General features: G+C 38.4%; 1 protein-coding gene across 1 annotated transcript in view; it reads right to left on the bottom strand.

Moving 5' to 3' along the window:
* The window catches only part of astn1 (astrotactin 1), a 413,206-nt gene that overhangs the window by 146,786 nt on the left and 247,909 nt on the right, over window positions 1–18,511 (bottom strand). The window contains exons 16-17 of the mRNA XM_073491141.1: window positions 15,765–15,869; window positions 8,458–8,646 (exon numbers count right to left, since the gene is read on the bottom strand). Coding sequence (XP_073347242.1) covers window positions 8,458–8,646; window positions 15,765–15,869 — 294 coding nt within the window. The remainder of the gene's footprint in view (window positions 1–8,457; window positions 8,647–15,764; window positions 15,870–18,511) is intronic.

The following is an 18,511-nucleotide window of genomic DNA, read 5'->3' as shown; positions in this document are numbered from 1 at the left end:
GAGATTTTAAACTAAAATATTGAGGCAGTACGTCCTTGGCTGAAAAGCGCAAGACTGACAAACCTCTGGAGATCAAGAATGAGCTCGGAACATGTAGAATATTTATCATAGAGGGTATGTAGCCTTAGGCTTCAGGCTCACAATATGACATGTGGTCAGAAAATATTTTATTTCACAGAGTATAACCTCTGTGTTGACATGGGAACAGTGCAACTTTTCAAAAAAGACTGACAATCATGTATGTTCTAGTGTCATCTGATAATCATGGGTCCTAGCTCCACACAGCCAGGGTACTAATATCATCACAGTGGGCAATATTAATGTGTGTCTACACTGAATCAAATGTATCAAATGGTAAGGCTTGGGGATGTCATCTTTGTGTTCCAAAACAAAGAAAATGTGGATGAGAACAACATAGTTGTGTAGCTTTTTGTAAGTCGATTTACAGATATAACAACTCTAAAATAAACATATTTCTTTAGTCGACTTGACAGACGCTAAATTTACTGCTCCTGTAGAAACAGCTACAGCAGCTTCCTGACTCGAGAGTGAAGGAACTATTCCATCTATTCCTATTTGTATTCCCTTTTCTACATCAGTGTCTCAACTCTTTTACAAAATGTGTTTACCTAGTGTTTTTTTTTTCATTTATAATTAACAGTGTATATTGCTACAATAAGCTCATACTTCAAGTTCATGATACTTAGATACAAGATAATCTTCTCAAATTAACCCCGCTTTTATTGTTTTTGAAGCATAAATGTATGAGTAGAAAGCTAACTTTAGGCTATAAACAGACAACATCACGATCACATAACATTAACATCATTACCACTAAGTGTCTTACTACTGTATCATATGCACCCTCTTCTGTAAACTGATCAATCAAGAAGTTGTAAAGTTAGAGTTAGAACAGTTTGCAACTTAAGCAGAGGAGTCTCCTTGTTCGGTGTGATGATGTTTAATGTCCCCGACTCTTTAGGCTCATTTAGCCGGTTGTTAGGAACCACCTTCTTTTAAGACGTGTGTACACAAGATTTAAACATTGCATATGACAAATTATATACCGTAAAACAAAACGTGGGAATCCCTTAATCTGATCAGGCTAAGGCGGTTTTATTGGTCATAATGTGATTAATCTAGACGAACATATGAAAGGAAAGCAGCGTGACAAAGGAAATCTCAAGTGCTAATGTGTTAAAACATTTAAAAATGGTTATTACATTTGTTATCAGAATACATGCAATTACCTATCTGATAGAGATTTCAGAAGATATCACCCAGCAGTTCATCTAAGCAAACAGAATTTACTTCTAAATGTTGACTCTACTAAAATCACCGCAACACAGATGCATAAAATAAGAGGAGAAAGACCAATATAAAAAGAAGCTTGTTGCATAATTCCCAGCTGGTAACCAGGCAGGGCAGGTGGTGCTAATCTGAGGCCTGTGTGCTGTGTGCGGGTGTAGAGGGGTCGCGGAGGTCAGGTCGAGTTGCTAATAATTTCTCCCGTGTCTTTCCTGCTCTTCCTCACTGCTGTCCTCCCCCTCCTCCTCTGCTCCACTCTTCTCCCCCGGAGCGAGACTTTCTCTGCTGCTTCTTTGTTAAAATGACAGGCCCTAATAGAATAAATAAGCCACCTATTTTTACCTGGCTGCTGGCAGGGCGATCACACTTACACACATACCAGCACGCAACGCTGCGCTGGAGCTTGCTCGAGAGCTGACACCTGACTCGGTGGGGGAGGGTGCTGAGGTTGAGGAAGGAGGTCACTGTGATTTAATTGAGAGAGAAAGTAAGGAGGGTGGTTTGAGAGCTACAGTCAGAGAAAAAAACGTCAGAGAGAGGAATAAATAGATAGAGAAGAACAGATAGATTGATACAGGAAACAATAGGACGAGATGATTGTCTGAGTGAAAATGTTTGCTGTAGACACACCTTTGCTTGTGTCACACATTTCCATCTGTGTGGGGTATTTTCAATTTTATCTGACATTTAACAGTTTAACAAGCGCCATAATGTCACCTTTAGGTGTTTTTGAAGCATATTCAAATTTTAATTGCTGTTGGAGTGTTTTGACAGAACTCCACAGCATCTAATTATTTTGAAGCGGTTTTCAAGCAAACTGGTCTTTGCAAATTTTCCATGTGACAGTTCACTAAGAGAGCCAGACATGAGGGAAGCTAAATAAGGCTAATCATATTCACATCCACTCTGCGCATTTTCTGAAGGCATGTTGAGATGTCTTTGGCACTATCTACATTTTTAGGAGTGTTTTCAATAAGTTTGGAGGCACTTCTTGAAACATCTTTGAGCAGCCCACACAATATTTGTGACTCGAGTGAGATTCTTCTCATAAGGTTAGAAACATATAATCTTGAGAAAACAGTATGATACTGCCTCATACTGTTTTTAAAGTTCAGGAGTTCTTGAGGAACATTTTGTAAATAAACAACTTTAATTAGTTTGCTTTCAAAAAAGTTCACAAATGGGTGAACAATTAAAGAAAATGCCAATATAAAGTGGCTTTGTAATGTGGTGAAGCCTGGTGCAGCTTCTGTGAAACAGTGTTCTTGAGATTTGGTGACTGTGAAGGCCATCATTTTCATACTCATCAAACTATTCAATGACTCCTTGTGCATAGTATGAAAACATCTTCATCTGTTATATTTCTCCACTGATTTATTGATGTTTTTGCTTGAATTTGTCACCCTGTCTGCATATTCTAGACTCTTCTTTTGTTAATCGAGGAATACAAACTGGGAACCAGGGCGCCCTTACCAGAAACACAATGATATAGTTCGACTGTGCAAGCAGCTCAGTAAGACCCATATTTACAGTTGTTGTTATGAGCGACCTCTAGTGGTTGTAGTAATTATTGGGGCAGCAAAGGACGAAGTCAGGTGAGCAGCAAAATCTGCATAGGGTGGATCGGGTAGACGGTTAGGTTAAACAAGCACAGGACTTTCATTCAGGAGACAACTGTTCCGAGATGTCAACAGTGAGTTGTTTACTCATGCATTAGGTGACTTTTATCATGAATTGGCGCTATACAAATAAAGACTGATTGATTGATTGATTGATTGATTGATTGATTGATTGATTGATTGATTGATTGATTCAACTCATGTTTGTGCAGGAGACCAGTGAGGAAGATGTTTTTAAAAGGCTCCATACTTTGAAGCTTCTATGCTTCTCTTAAGCTGCTCTCCTGCGTCTCTCTTTGTACTATTTCATTTTTATTTTACTGTTTCATCATGTTCACTTTCAGCTGTTTTAAGTAACTGCAAGTGAAAACCCAACATTTCCTGACTTTACTGCTTAGAATAAACAACAACTTTTTAATAGATAAATAATGAGGGACATTAGCTGTGAAGAATTAAGAATGAAATTAAATGTTAGGAGAGCTTTGTTAGGAGCAGTCATTGACAGTACTATGAGAGGAACATGATTTACAATATGTTGTTATCTAAAGACACACCTTCAAGCAGTTAGCCCTGTTTTGATGGAAATACAAATCCTCGCCACGCTGAGCTGACATGCCAAGTCAGGCAAAGTCGGCACATGTGTAAGGAAAAGCCTTTTTATGATCAATTGTTGGTCACTAACTTTGTCCACTGCTTGATGATGGGCAGGTAGCCTGCAGTGAGTTTATTAAGGCTTTGTCACTGAAACTGCTGGCAGCTGCTGGAAACAAGGCTGATGAGAGCAGTGACAGTGAACCGAACAGTAAAGTTGCAAAACGATGACTGAAAAGACACAAAAACATTCCATAGAACAGAGGAAAACTGCAAAGTTGGGTGATAATTATCTGACTTTGTTACAACAGGGGATGGTTCTTGCATTAGATATTTGACTCACTGTCAGTATAAGAATATTAATGAGTGCAGCTTCAAATATTAAAGTGCCCGTACATTATTTGCAGCCGAAGAAAGTGCAGCGACACACCAGGAAATCTTACATGTAGTCAGATTCAGAGGTAGAGTTAAATGACAAGCATTCGTCTCCATGTGGAGAGTACAAACAGATTGTATGAACTGCATTTCCACATTTTAACTAAAGCTGCTTCTAACAGTCTTTAAACCTCTTTAACCTCTCGATCAAATGCATTCTGTCGATGTAATAAACCGCTGCCACATGAACAGAGCAGCAGTAGCTTTCTTGCCGTTCGTGTCTGATCTGTGGCGTGGTAATTGAGGTCATGTGTCTGACAATAAGAAACTCATATCACAACCTAGCGTAGGGAAGAAAGTGCTATTAATCACCCAGACAAGGCATCACGGCCAAACACACACACCCGCACTCACACACTGGCTGACCACAGTTAATGAGCTATGGCCACATCTCTACAAACATGACTGATACAGCGATGATAGTCAGGCAATGTGTATGTGTTCATATATGTGTGTGTTTTGTTTCAGAGTTCCTGGGTCATTAGGAAACAACTGGCGTAGGTCTTCAATTAACTTTACAGACCGTTGCATGCCATGTGCTCCTTTCACACACTGAGCACCGGTCTGCTGAGTTACAATTCACAGTCGATGCACAAAATATCACAGTTCCTGGCACGCTTTTTTATTGATTTTGTATTAAAGTGAAACTCCACGCTGGAGAAGTGGTTGTTTTAGGTAACAGTGTAATTTTGTATTTATGAGAATTCACAAAAGCTTTTCCCACACAGTATTTGATTTAGTATGAAATTGTACAAAGCGGATATCTGCAATTCATACAGATGAAGAGCTTTGAGCTGCTAAAGTGACACATAGGAGTTGAATGTAACGCACTTATCTGTTTTCTACAAAAGAAGATCATAGCTCTCTACAGAGCGGCCAAAGTATCCTTCTAAATACTTTAAAAACATACACTATCCATCTTTTCTTTTTGTAAATCTGTCTAAATCTGATGTATAATTATCAACTATCTACATACATAAGCCTTAAATGTGCTAGTAGCAGCCGTGCCCCAGGCAGCTAAGATGCAGAGAATGATCAGCCTGGCTTCTCACTGAATATGGAGGGAGGCTGCAGTCGGGCACATCTTGTATTTGGAGCAAAGGGCGAGGACATGGATCATCAAACTCTCCTGTGAGCTCATTACTCCCTCCAAAAGGCCAGGACGTTTCCAAGAAGCCAGGAAGAGATTAAGAAAGATGACTCTGATTTCAAGTTTTTGCCAATGGAATCTATTTCATTTCCTAGAAACGGATGGTCCTGGGCCAGGTTGAAACAGTTACCCACTTAGATTGAATCATTTCAGATCTTCACAGCCCGATGTAATCACCATGCCCTGTCTGACAGGAGAAAAAGATTGTGGATAGATTTCGTACCAGTTCAGAAAATCAGATCTTTCAGTCCCACATGGGCTAAATCCGATGTTTTTATTGTGGCTTTGACGTGTTGGCAGATAACAGGAATGTAGGCTGAGGAAAATACGGCCTTCTTTAAAGACAGCAGCCACAGGAAACAAGAAAAAGGCAGATAGGGCGGAGAGGGCTGTCACACTATTACATCCACAGCCTGGTCATGGCAGTCAGCAAAGTGAAAAGCAGTACCAGTAATATGAATTACATGAAAATTCTACGCAATTATATGTACTATGAATAGTAGTAGAGCTGCAACGAATAATCAATTGATCTATTCGCTGCTTCACAATTATATAAATCGCCAACTATTTTGATCAATCAGTTCCGCCCAATTAGAACCAGTAGCGGCTAAAGTATAGGACTTAGTCACTACAGCACCGACAAAGTTACAGTTTACAAAGAAGAGGCTGAAGAAGAGGAGCACTTCATTCTTTTGATTGTGCTGAATCGTTTAGCATCGTCTGCAACCTATGTGTCAGAGGCGGCTGAAAATGAAGAGTAATGCACTTTTCATGGGGGTGGGAAAACTCAGTCATCTAATGCCATCTGTCAGCGCAGAGGTAACTGGGAGTGAACAGTGCAGCGCAGCAGGGGTGTCCTTGGACAAAGTGAGGGAAGGAAGGAAAAGTGGCAGAGGCAAACAAAGGAAACGAGTATGGACAGTTTAGAGCCATTGAGGTGAAACGGCAGGGAGAGGCGGGCTATTACTTATCTCTGCTGCTACTTACTGGGGAAAGAAGAACAGGTGAAAAAAAGATGGATGGCTGACATATGGTGGCATTTGGAGTAATAAAACAAAAAGCAAAGACATTTTGCTTCTTTGATTGTTCATTTAAGCACAAGTGCTTCAAGTGCTTCTGGAGAGTGCTTGTGTAGTTTACGGTAATTGCTCTAGATAGAACAATACTGATTATAGTGCAAAGCCACACTATGAGCTACACAGCACACACTCTCCTTCAATGTGACACTCCAACAGAAGGTAAACGCATTGTGGCATTACAATGCTTGTAATGTGTCACATGTATAGTGTAGACAACAAACAGATGCAATATGCCACCATAATTAGATCTTTGTAATGAAACAACTGAAGAAAAGGCAAAGCTGTCATTTACATTAATGAATCTGGCAGAATTATATTAAATAGAAGTGCTGCTGCACATGAATGCTTACAGGAACTCTTACCTGGGAACAGGTCATTGAACAAGCAGTATCTGTCTGGTTATTAAATATGTAAATTAATAGCTATTAGTGCAGCTGAATTCACAACTGAGAGCATGTGTGATGAAGAATTATTTCTCAGCGCGAGCGAGTTTCAACATTTTTAAAATGTATCTACTGGTGAGCAGGGATGTTTGAAATGATTAATACTGGAGATGACAATAACCAATCAGAGAGCTTGTTACATCGGCTAATTTGCATTGTTTTACCTTGTTTATCAGCTCAAGGACCAAAGTGTCACGGAAAGGCTAAGTGGAGAGGCTAAAAGGGGAAGCTAAATGACTAAGCAAATCAAATAGCTAATAGGAAAAGGAAAAGCAGCGGGTAAATGGAAATACAGATAGAAAAGGAAATAACCATTTTAAATGCCTGATTTAAATCGGTATTCTTAATTCAGTTTGTGGATCCAGCTATTTATTTGTCTTTTTAAACAGCATTTTCAAATAGATTTTTAAATTCCATTATGTATCTATGAATTCATTAATGTATCTGTAAATGATGTACTTATTGACTGTTAAATGTTGTTTTTGTAAATCCCTTTTTAATTTTGAACTATTTATTGATTGATTCATATTTCATTTGTAAATTCTATTCATAATTCCTCTTTATATTGCCCATTAAAATATCAAATTACTATCAAATTATTATCAAAAATTACTTTGTAATTTAGTCTATTTATTAAAAGATGAATACTTTCATTTGTAAACTAATTTACCAATACCTATGTATTGGGTAGGTATTGAACAATTAGTTAAATGCTTTATTACTATTTCCGTGACTCACTTAACTTCAAGATTATCCTGGCAAAACATTTTTTTCACCTGTTCTTGAGTCATAAACAGACTTAGAAAATGGATCACCGGAATTTTATTTTCTTAGTCTAATTTAAAATCGGCTATCAAAATGTTGCAGGGTTGTGAGGGTGAGGGAGGGCTTGGGGGTTTAAAAAGAAAATCCCTGCTATGGGGCTGTGGTTTGAAAAAAGTTTTTGCCACTAACCTATAGTGATAAATCTACTGAATATCTATTAACAAAGTCTGAAGCAGAATGTAATCAAACACAGATAATATTATCTAAACAAAGATGTGAATCTTATCAGACATTTGATACCAGCTTCCAGTATCTACAGACACATGTCAGTCAGGACTAAAACGTATTGATGTTAAATACACAAACCTTGAAATGAAAAGTGCTAGAATGTGTTTTCTAGCAACCTAAACCCCATAAAAGATCTACCAAACTAATAAAAATCACAAGGGGTTCTTACATAAAGAGAGCAGGGGAAGAAAAAACACCTGATGGTTGAAGGGCCTCGAGCATTTCTTAAAGACTGCCACACTGGGAGCCCATTACACTTCTCTACAACAGGGTACAACCAAAAAAAAAAAAAAAAAAAGAAAAGAAAAAAAGGGATACAAGAGAAGAGCTTTGTAAAAGAGGTCCCATGTGAGGTTTAAGTATTTCTCCTGGCAAGCATTTACTGTGCAGCTGAAGAATGATCAAGAGACCTGCCAATTCTAAATTTGTAACATAATAATCCAATCCAACCCAACACACACACACACACGCGCGCGCGCACACACACACACACACACACATGCGCACACACACACACACACACACACACACACACACACACACACTCAGCATTATAAGCCTCTATGTATTTTGTGGGGGTGACAGATAATAAATCTGGAGAGTCAATGAATGTATAAATAACTGCAGGAATTAAACTGTGTTCCTCAAACATCCCACACAGTCACAAACACATGTGTTCACTCTACCTTCGACGCTCAGGCCAATATTTACTGTTCATTTTCCATTTATGAATATAATCGTTAAGAGATGCACTCACTTCGTGTGAGTTTGTGTCCTACCTTTGCTAATGTCCTGGTACTCCAGCCACAGCTGTCTCTGGACCTGTTTGTTTGGGTACCAGATGGTACAGGACTCCTGGAAGCCGTACACTGCCTCCTGCACGTAGTGGTTCCCAAACTCCCTGAGGATGGAGACAAAGTCGCTCCGCTGCGTCGCCCCGTCCAGAGAATGGATGGCTGAGCTGAAGGCTGGGTAGATAGAGGATAAAAAATATTGAGGTGAATGCTTTCAGTTAAAGACAAAACAAAGGAGGGGAAAAAAAAAAGGGAGTTTGGGGTTAGAGGGACATTATAGGAATGTGTTTTGTTTGCTCAGCCTCAGCTGATCTTCTGATACACCCTGAAAATCTTTTTTTTTTTTTTTTTTAAGTATTTTTTTGGCCTTTTTTTTATGGCTTTATTGATAGAACAGGCTCAAGGTGGACAGGAAACAGGATGAGAGAGAGAGAGAGAGAGAGTGACATGCAAGAAATAGCCCCAGGCTAGGACTCGAACCCGGGGCCGCTGCATTGAGGGCAGAGCCTCTGTACATGGGACGCCTGCTCTACCAACTGAGCTAAACTGCGCCCCTTGAAAATTCTTTTTTAAGAGGTAGGTGTTTTTGATTTTTCTCAGCCGTATACATACATACATATCTATATATATATCTATATATATATATATATATATATATATATCTATATCTATATATATATATGTATATATATATATCTATATATATATATATATATATATATATATATATATATATATATATATATATATATATATAGCCTTTTTACATGCCACTTTGTCACATGTCGCTGCGTTCCAGAGACACGTCAGAACGATTCAAAGGTTAAGGGTTAGTGTTTCCCTCTTTATTTAGACCAGGATAAGTGGCAGTAAAAACCCCAGGGTTAAAGATTCTTTTTATAACTAATTTACACAGCGGATTTCCCTGAGGGACTTTGTGTCCTAGCAGAGACCTGAGCTGAAATGACAGGTTTTTACCCACATGGTGGGATACAAGGACTGCTATAAACCAGTATATATAACTCTGTCAAGAAGACTGTGGATTCTTAGAGTAATGGTGACTTAATCGGAAACAATTTCCCCACAAATTTTAGCGGATTCACTGACTACGCCGCAGAAGTATAAAATAAAGTCCATGAGAAAGCATGTTTGATATGATACATTGACCACGGTATAACAAAATGACCGTGTGCTCACTGGAATTCTCTCTCAGCAAATATTGGAAAGCAAATGTGCAATAGCAATTTATCATTATCATTTCCAGGAGAAGCAGTATTAATATCTCAGCACTCACGCTTCGCTTGCTCTTACTTCTCCCCTAAAATTAAATTAGGAGGCCACTGAAGTGAGAGACAGAGAGCGCAGTGAGGATGAGCGATGGGGGCTTTGCTATCAGATGTAAAAATCAGTAGCCTCACCCCTCCGGTGGCTGTTGAAATATGATGAGCTAAAGTGGGAAATGGGAGTAAAAAAAGAAGGAGGCTGCCGAGTCGCTCCTGAGTGAAGGGGAAATAGAAACTGTATCCTCGGCAGATGTGGCAGCCACTTTCAAACCACAGCAGCACCATTGGAAACACATTAGAGGTGACATGGCTGTATTTACAGTAGGGTAGCTGCACTTATCAGAACGGAAACTATTTAGGATGGATTTATGAATAATGCATGCACTTTAAACACAACAAAAATCCAAATTATGAAATGACACTCCTCTTCAAGCCAGGAAAAATGATTGAATGCAACATTTCAACAGATTTTACTTTACCCTGAAACAATGCCAACAGAACAAGTCAAGTAACGGAATAACAAGAAAAAAAGGCAGATGTATTTTCATGGAATAATGCATTTAGTGCTGAGAAACCCGTCAGGAAATATTCAGTATAATCCCCGACATGTCAGCAGCCAGGAGCAGCCTTCAGAAGAAGTATTGCTTGACTAAATACCTATCCACAGTTATCTTACTCTGTGAAGTTTCCATGGCAGGCACTGTCAGAAAGCCTTGGTCTTGCTATGGGTACAAAGCTTTGTGATATGTGACAGGCTATCAGAGAGACAGAGAAAAAGACAAGGAAAATAAAGTGAAATACAAATTTCTGTATGACCTGCTTTCTATTTATCCACTAATGTATCCATCTAGATCTGTCTCCATATCCATCATCATATTTGCATGTGACATCTACTTTTTACCTCTAAAAACAGATATCTAACCTATTCTAAAAATGTTTTTAAAAAGTCTCATAAATCAAAGCACGCATGGAAATGACAAAGTCAGACCTTGGGTGGCGTTTCTTTGAAATATCTCTTTCTTCAGTCATGTGTTTGTTTGCGAAATACCAAACAGAAAATAAAGTATTAAACATCAGAAAAAATATAATGTGAAAACAGAAAGAATTAATCACATAGTGAGAAAAGACATACTGCCAGAGCCATGTGGTTTCTTCAGAGAAGTAAGCATTACATTTAAGGGACAACAGTCCTTAACAGTCAAAAATCATCTATGTTAAATCAACACTATTACTTATATTGGTATTACAGATGCATATAGCTGTTGGGAAAGGGGATAGTAAAAATGCTAGCGAGAAATAAAATATTAGACATTTAAAGTTTATGAAATTGCATGACAAGGCTGATGACGAAAGCAGGTGTTTTTGTAATTAACGATTGTTTTTGACAATGGTAGAATGTATAAAAAGTTCCATTTCAAAGGTTGCCACTGCACTCTGAGCAAGTGGTGCTTTATCCTAGATGCTGGTGTCAATATAAAGAAGTGTGGGTGACACTTACTGTATATATTGTTTAATACGTTACTTTACTTGAAAATCTGTCAATTTCATACAGAATTCTTAAGAATACTCTATATGTTAGATTTTTTAGACCAGATTTTTTTAATCAAGATCCATATATTATTCCCTGAGAAATAAACAGAAATGTAGAAAAAACGCCTGCATATATTTCCGTGTGTTTTGCGATGAAAACATAACGTTTTTCAAAAGAAGTAACTTCGTTTCCCTGGTTTGAAACCAGTCCGCTTAATTGAGAATAGAAAACAGGCAGTGTCACTGGAACTACTTGAGGAGTTCTAGAAATGTCTATATATCAAAAGTTAATTCACAAATTCCAGCCAATCAGAACCGAATATTCACCCAAACCATGGTATAAGCTAAAGGGAACTAACCTCTCTAATGAAGTAATTGTATTTGACATGAAGTGCATTTCCCCTATTGATTGAAGCAACATTGCAGAGTCTTAGTGTTTCTGCTCTTGCTTCGTTATCTTGACATGACTTGAAAAAATCCATGTTCCTTGTCTGTCAAGTGTCCTATTGAACCTTATGCTATTGGGAGGTAAGAACCCAGTCTGATGATCTGAAAAAGTCATAGCAGAGTTTTATTCATACCACCACCAAGGGAATTCCTCCACAGTGAAAAACAGCTCTGCAGAATATCTGTAAATGTCTGGCAGACCCTCACCTCACCCCGATTGTGCTCACTACTCTGCCACACAATCCACTGTGACTGTGGTCAAGACAAGTGTCAGTCTGTTAAGCCTCTGATCAGTCTCCTTCTGCTCTCTGAGATCATCTCTGTTTTCAGATATGTTGACATTTAAAAGGATCAATCTCGAGTTAGACATGACTAAAAGTTGTCGTCTTTACTAGCATCCAGGGCCCGACCTTCCAAGGCTCCATTTACACACTTAAAGTCCAAGCTGGTGTTTTGAGATTAACACTCTGGAGATTGATTTGGAGAAGCTCTGTTCTGTGGGGAGATAAACGGTGTTTTGGTCTTTAGACGGAGGGCTGAAATAGAGAGAAAAATATATGTTTGTAACTTTAATAGCTTAGTCTGAATGTACTGTTGTTCTAAAAAAAATCTCATTTGTTAATGATCACACCTTTTGTAACATTACTGTATGTTATTAGGTTATACTGCAGTAACTTATGACACAGAGTAATATTAAAGTGTTGTTTAGCCAATTTAGCTGTTTTACAATTATAGATTAAGTCATATTAATATGCAATTTCCAGTTCATTTTGCACAAGACTTTACAAGGAATTGATCTGTGTTTAAGGGCTCCAAAAGCTCAAATTTAAAAAGCAGGGAATCTTGTACAAGCGTACATTACCCATCCTAATTAACAGTGATGAGCAAGTATACCATCCTGTACTGTATGTTCAACCATATGAGCTGCGCCTCGGCCGGAAAGCAGACGAGATCAGCTGGCAGCAACAGGGGACAGAGAAAAAAAACTGGGGTCAAGTTGCACAGTTTTCCACCAGCTTCCAGCCTGTAGAGCAAGTCACAGAAACACCAACATCACGCTAGATCTGATTCCTCTTTATTAAAATGTTATCCAACACATATCAGTTTGTACGCAGTCCAGTTGTTTTACAGGGTAGCCTATTAAAATGCTATACAGGTGATCTGTGACTTCTGTTCAACGACTCAACATCCGTTTTACATAAATCCTCATGTAAATCAGCTTCATATCAATTTGCTGCTGTATATAAATCAGCTAAGCATCGTGTGCCTCTCAAACTACATAAATAAATTGAAAACAGTCAGTCAAACACAGAGGAAAGAAAAATTAATGATCTGTCAGGGCTTCACATTGGCACAGGTAGTCTTTTAAGAATTCTCAAACCCCACTTACAAGAAGTTTTTGTGTTGCTACATACTTTAATAGGTTGAATTAACTTAGTCCTGGGTTAACATAGACAACAACTTCACACTGTGTTCAGTTTGTAATATGAATGTAGGCTGTTTAATCTCTCTGACGACTAAATGCCCCCAACTACCACAAAACATATATTCTATTAACAGAATAAACCTTCAAAATCAAACAAATAATACCTCTACAATTCAACAAAAATAAAAATGTCTCTATAAAACATCATATTGTTGAGTCAACATCTGAGCTGTTAGACCAGATGAGAGCCAGGCATTTCCCATCATGCCCTGGGTCTTGAAGTCAGTGGAGAGCAACTGTAGTGCCTGGCTCTAAAAACTGCAGCTGCTTCGATCTTGTGAGGTTGTTGTTGCCTATATGTGCATGACATCAGAGCGAGTCACGATCAAGTCAGACACATACTTAACCGGCATGGAGCCTGGCTCAACTCGAACAAGCCTAGTAACCATACCTACAAAGGGGCTTAAACCGGAAGTGAGTTGTGCTTAATCCAAAGGTGGGAGGGACAAACCTGATTTGTTAATACTGAAATTTATATTGTTGTTGGGTTGACTTGCTCAACCATTCGACTTTTATTTATTTCCATGTATTTATTGCTGGAAGTATATGAAGGCTGTTGGAGACTGGGTGAATAAAAACTTACATTATTTGTGGCTTTGTACTGAAACTGTATTGCACTGTATGAGCTGCTGACAACAGACCTCCGAAAAACATGAATTTGTTTTGGTCACAGGCGATGGCATGTCCCATCAGTCTTAAATCATCTCTGACATTCGCACATCTTTAACTGCCTTTAGACAATCTATAAATCTCTTTAGGGTTTTTATGTTTTATATTAGGTAAAGGAAACATCCATTCCTTCATCGGCTGTAATGTGTTTGCACTGTGAGGCAGTAACCTAACTTTAGCACCCTTATGGGGCTCTTGACAACTTTTTTGTTGTTGTTACTATTATTATTAATATTTTCTTTTTTTTGCATTCTGCATTTTGCATTTTGTTTGGACACATCTGTCTTCATAAGCACCCCATGGGCAAAGTGTGCCCATTGGATATTAAACCTCATTATGAGTTATTACACAATTAACAAAGGAGTGGAGGTTGGAATTATAATAGTCAGTAGGTGCTGTGTCTTTAAGCCCCACGTGCCTCTTGTTTGGTTGTGCTTCTTGAGCAGCTTTTTAGTTTGTGCCCTTTTCAAGTGACATTTCGCTAATTTGCGATTAAAGGGAACTTGACCCTCACCCATTTAATGCCTCTCAGGGTTCTCCAAGCGCTGTGTCTGAACAGCACCACCACAATCAGTCCATAATTGACTGTTTCAACAAGGGTTTAATTTGATGTAATGGACCCAACTTGAACCTTTTAGCAACACATTACAGTGTTGCCAGCAATGTGCCCAGTGGTGATGGTCTTTATATGTTCAAGAACTTTATGACCATAAAACTGCTTCTGTTGCTGTTAAGAACAGATTTAGAAATGTTTGTGTTTTTCTGCATACACATTATTCTGATACAATTCAGCAACACGATCACCAGAATAAATGCTGGTAAAATATCTTTCTGCAAAACCAGATATAAGTAAAAATGTTCCATTTTTTTATGGTCAAATTTTATATCTCTCCCTGGTCACAGGTTTAGGGACAAAAACCACTTCGTTATGGTATGGAATACATTGTGGTTTGGCTTAAAATACCTGTTTTGGTCATCACGAACACAGCTGGCAATAGCCTGACTTCCATCAACAATGTCAGTTTTTTGTCATCACAAACACAGCTGCAGATGTCCCAAGGCCATGTAAAACACCAGTTTTGTTACCACAAACATGGCTGCAGAAAGCCCATCTTCCCATCAGAAATGTACGATAACAAACACAGCTGGAAGTTCCCAAGGTTTCCTTAAAAATAGTTGCTACAAATGTTGAAACTCCATGGTCTTTTACCAAAAATATCGAGTTTTTTCACACTTACAAATGCTGAAAAAAAAGCAGACTCAAACTGCAGTCACTGGCCTGGCAACCTTGTCACCTGTAATTCTACCATCATCACCTCCACCTCCCGATATGAAAGTTGGGTCATAAACGTGTAATGTGAACATGATATGACACGTTTTGTACAAATGTCAATATGGCACATATTTAGTGTTTGCAGAAACTTCATCAACATGTTTGCATAAAAACTAACTGCTACAATTGTATCCTGGCATCTAAATTAAGTGCATGTAAAGTGTTTAAAAACAGCTAAAAGCAGTTTGACATTGAAAGATGAGTAAAGATGTCCATACAGTATCTTTCAGCACCAAGATAAGGATATTGCCAGCCCAATCAAAAGAAGACAATCTGCCTGTTAATCATTTTGCTGATCAAAAATGAAAATTAAATAAATTACCCAAGCTGTTATGATGAGCTGCTAACCTTGATGTGTCATATTAATTACGATGTGATAAATAATTGATAGCTGATGGTGTTGTTTTTCTCCACGGAGAACGGGAAAGTTTATGCCACAGACACCAGGGCATGCTCTCCTCCAGCATAAATAAACAATCAGTAATAACGAATGATATATATATAAATATATATAATTAACTGCCAGAAGTGTGGAGTGATTTACCTTGAGAGAGGACCCACTGATTGAGTTTGACATGGTACAGCACAGAGCGAAGACTCCAGTGCTGAACAAGGGGGTAGCCAGACACCTCGCTGTAGTTCACCATACCTGCAATAACACAAAAAACACATTTATTCATATGGATGCAGTCCTGGGTGATAGGGTAGTTCAGCATCACACCTGTATGAGCAAAAACAGAAAAAACTATAATATTAATGTGCTATTTACTCCTATAGTGGAGGAAATTGCAGTCTTCAATTTCAGATCAAAGGGTGGCCCTACATCTTATTCTTGTTTACTTTACCTGAAGAATCAGGCAGAATATTTGATACATATTAATATTATATTAGATGACAGGAGAGAGAAGCAAGCAAAGTCTGCAGTGTTAGATCAAAGTGGCGCCCTATCTACAGCTCACCCCCCCATAAAACACACAGGAAATGGCAACATTAATGTGGAATCTTTTCAGAAGAAGCGATATAGTCAAAGGCGGGCTGAAGCCTTCTGTGTTTGAAGATTATGAAGGCCACTCACTTGAATACGCAGCACATTTTGCGTTTTCATATATTTTCATATCAATGGCATACTCCTGAGACCTCCAACTTTTCCCTCTTTGTGTCAAATCTAAAACCAATTTTCGTTCTATCTTTGTAGCACAAAGTTCCTGCATGAAACTGAAAATGGTCTCATTCAGATGATGGACTAAAGTGAGTATAACGATGCATTCATAATGAAAATGGAGCAGCGTCTGAATCAGAGAAGCTTTGACTCCTTGTTGCTGTTTATCAAGTCTGCTAAAAACAATGAAAGGTAATTTATTCTAGATCAGTGCCTCATCAAAATTTCAATTATTTCCCAGAGTTTTTATTCCTTCACTTTTGCATTAATTAGCACAGTATCTGCATGAATCCTCGACATCATGAAGTGATCAAAAATTGAGAAAGCTGTGAGACTTAGCAATTGCATGAATACTTTTCTATCATTCAAACTATGAACTGTTTGTCACGTGTAAAATGTCCCTCTGACAATGAAAAGTGGACTACTTAGGCATAATTTGTAATAATTTAATTGCTGTCACAACTTCCGACTCAATCAGACACAACAATTTAATTATTAGAAATGACAACTATTTCTGTTCAGAGAAAAGAAAGCTGCTTAGTCAATAAGCCTGCATCTAATTATTGTTTTCATTGTTCATTATTGATTAGTGAACGTGCTTGTTCTGACTGACCAATAGTCCAAATCACATATATAGTCAATATACAACAATAAAAAACAGATAAACTTTTTTAAATTTGAGAAACTGTAAACGATGACTGATTGATCTTCAAAACTCTCTAAATCTCGAGGTAAATAGTTTAGCTGGTTAACAACGTTTAAAGGACATGTTCACTCAAAAATGAAATTTCATTCAAAACAACTGGAAAAAACAACAACAAAAACATAAAATGGCTCCATCGAGCTTGTCCATCGTCATTCAAGTCCCAGAAGCCCAGAGGTCCAAAATGGCCTCCAGTGTATCCAGCAGAGTTTGCAGGCCAGCACTTCCTCTTTTGTCACTGTTGACACTTTATCTTGCATATAAATGTCAGATGATAGCCAATGGGTTCAGAGATTGCATTTTGATAGGACGATACTGCTTAGAGAATAAATGTACAACAAACGGAAACCAGAACACTTCCCATACCACCATTGCATGTCTTGCCTACAGATTCTACATTTATATATGTCTTTACAGAGACTGTGATGTTCATTCATATCATATCAACAATTTGACCTTATCAACTTAACAGTTCTGTTTTGGGACCTCCAGTATTAGGAGCAAGTAGCTTCTGAACGAGACACTAAGCGTACATGCTAGCCGCTCTGTGAAGGTGAACTTCACCCAGAAGATTACAATTAAGCAATTCAACAATTGCTGAGACAATTTACTCACAACAGCATGTCAGCTATCATCTGGGAACCATGTATGTCTGGGCCACAGATGTGCCAGTCCATTAGCAGACATTGAAACATTTCAGTTCTCCAATAGCCGTTGAGCTATTTCAGTCTGGATCAGAGAGGTGGACTGAGTGACTGACTGACTGACTGACTGACTGACTGAATGACAGACTGACCGACATTGCACAGCAATGCTAGAATTGCCTGTGGCATGCTCGATGAGGTGTGGAAAATAAGCTGTTTTCATGTGTCAGATACACATGTGGCTCATCTCATGTTTCTACTGGTTGCGCACAATGGTTCGGCTGCCACTCAACTTTGTAGCGAGTAAGAAGTCCAACTTACAGGAACTGAAAAAAGTTGCTTGTTTTTTTTTTTTTTGCTTTTTTATTTGCTTTTTTAGTTTTTTTAATTGACTGAATCCTAGTCTTCTATAAGGTTTAACACCGCTTAAAACACTCAAAACACTGGAGTGAAGCTAAAGGTGATACTGCCATAAGTATATTTTATCTTGCTTTCACACAGCATTCCTTTAAAGCCCAGTAAATCATCTCTATTGATTTTCTTTCATTTACCAATCCTATCCCCTGCTGAAATCAATAATGCCTATCTCCGCTGCCTGAAGAAGTCTCCCATGTACAGAGGTTTATCATTTTGATGCACTGCACCGTCTATCAAATGTTATGCATGCATCCTGCTCCACTGACCAATGAGCTGTCTTCTTACCAACAGCGACAAATAGTCAGTGGCAGATAAAGCCCAACATGACACGTAAATGAAACTGCAACAGGAAAGAGGAGACATTCATC

The sequence above is a fragment of the Pagrus major genome, chromosome 21, assembly GCF_040436345.1.
Source record: "Pagrus major chromosome 21, Pma_NU_1.0".
In the NCBI taxonomy this organism is placed as follows: Eukaryota; Metazoa; Chordata; class Actinopteri; order Spariformes; family Sparidae; genus Pagrus; species Pagrus major.
Note: the sequence above shows the minus strand (reverse complement) of the source record. Positions and strands in the feature narration are given on the sequence as shown.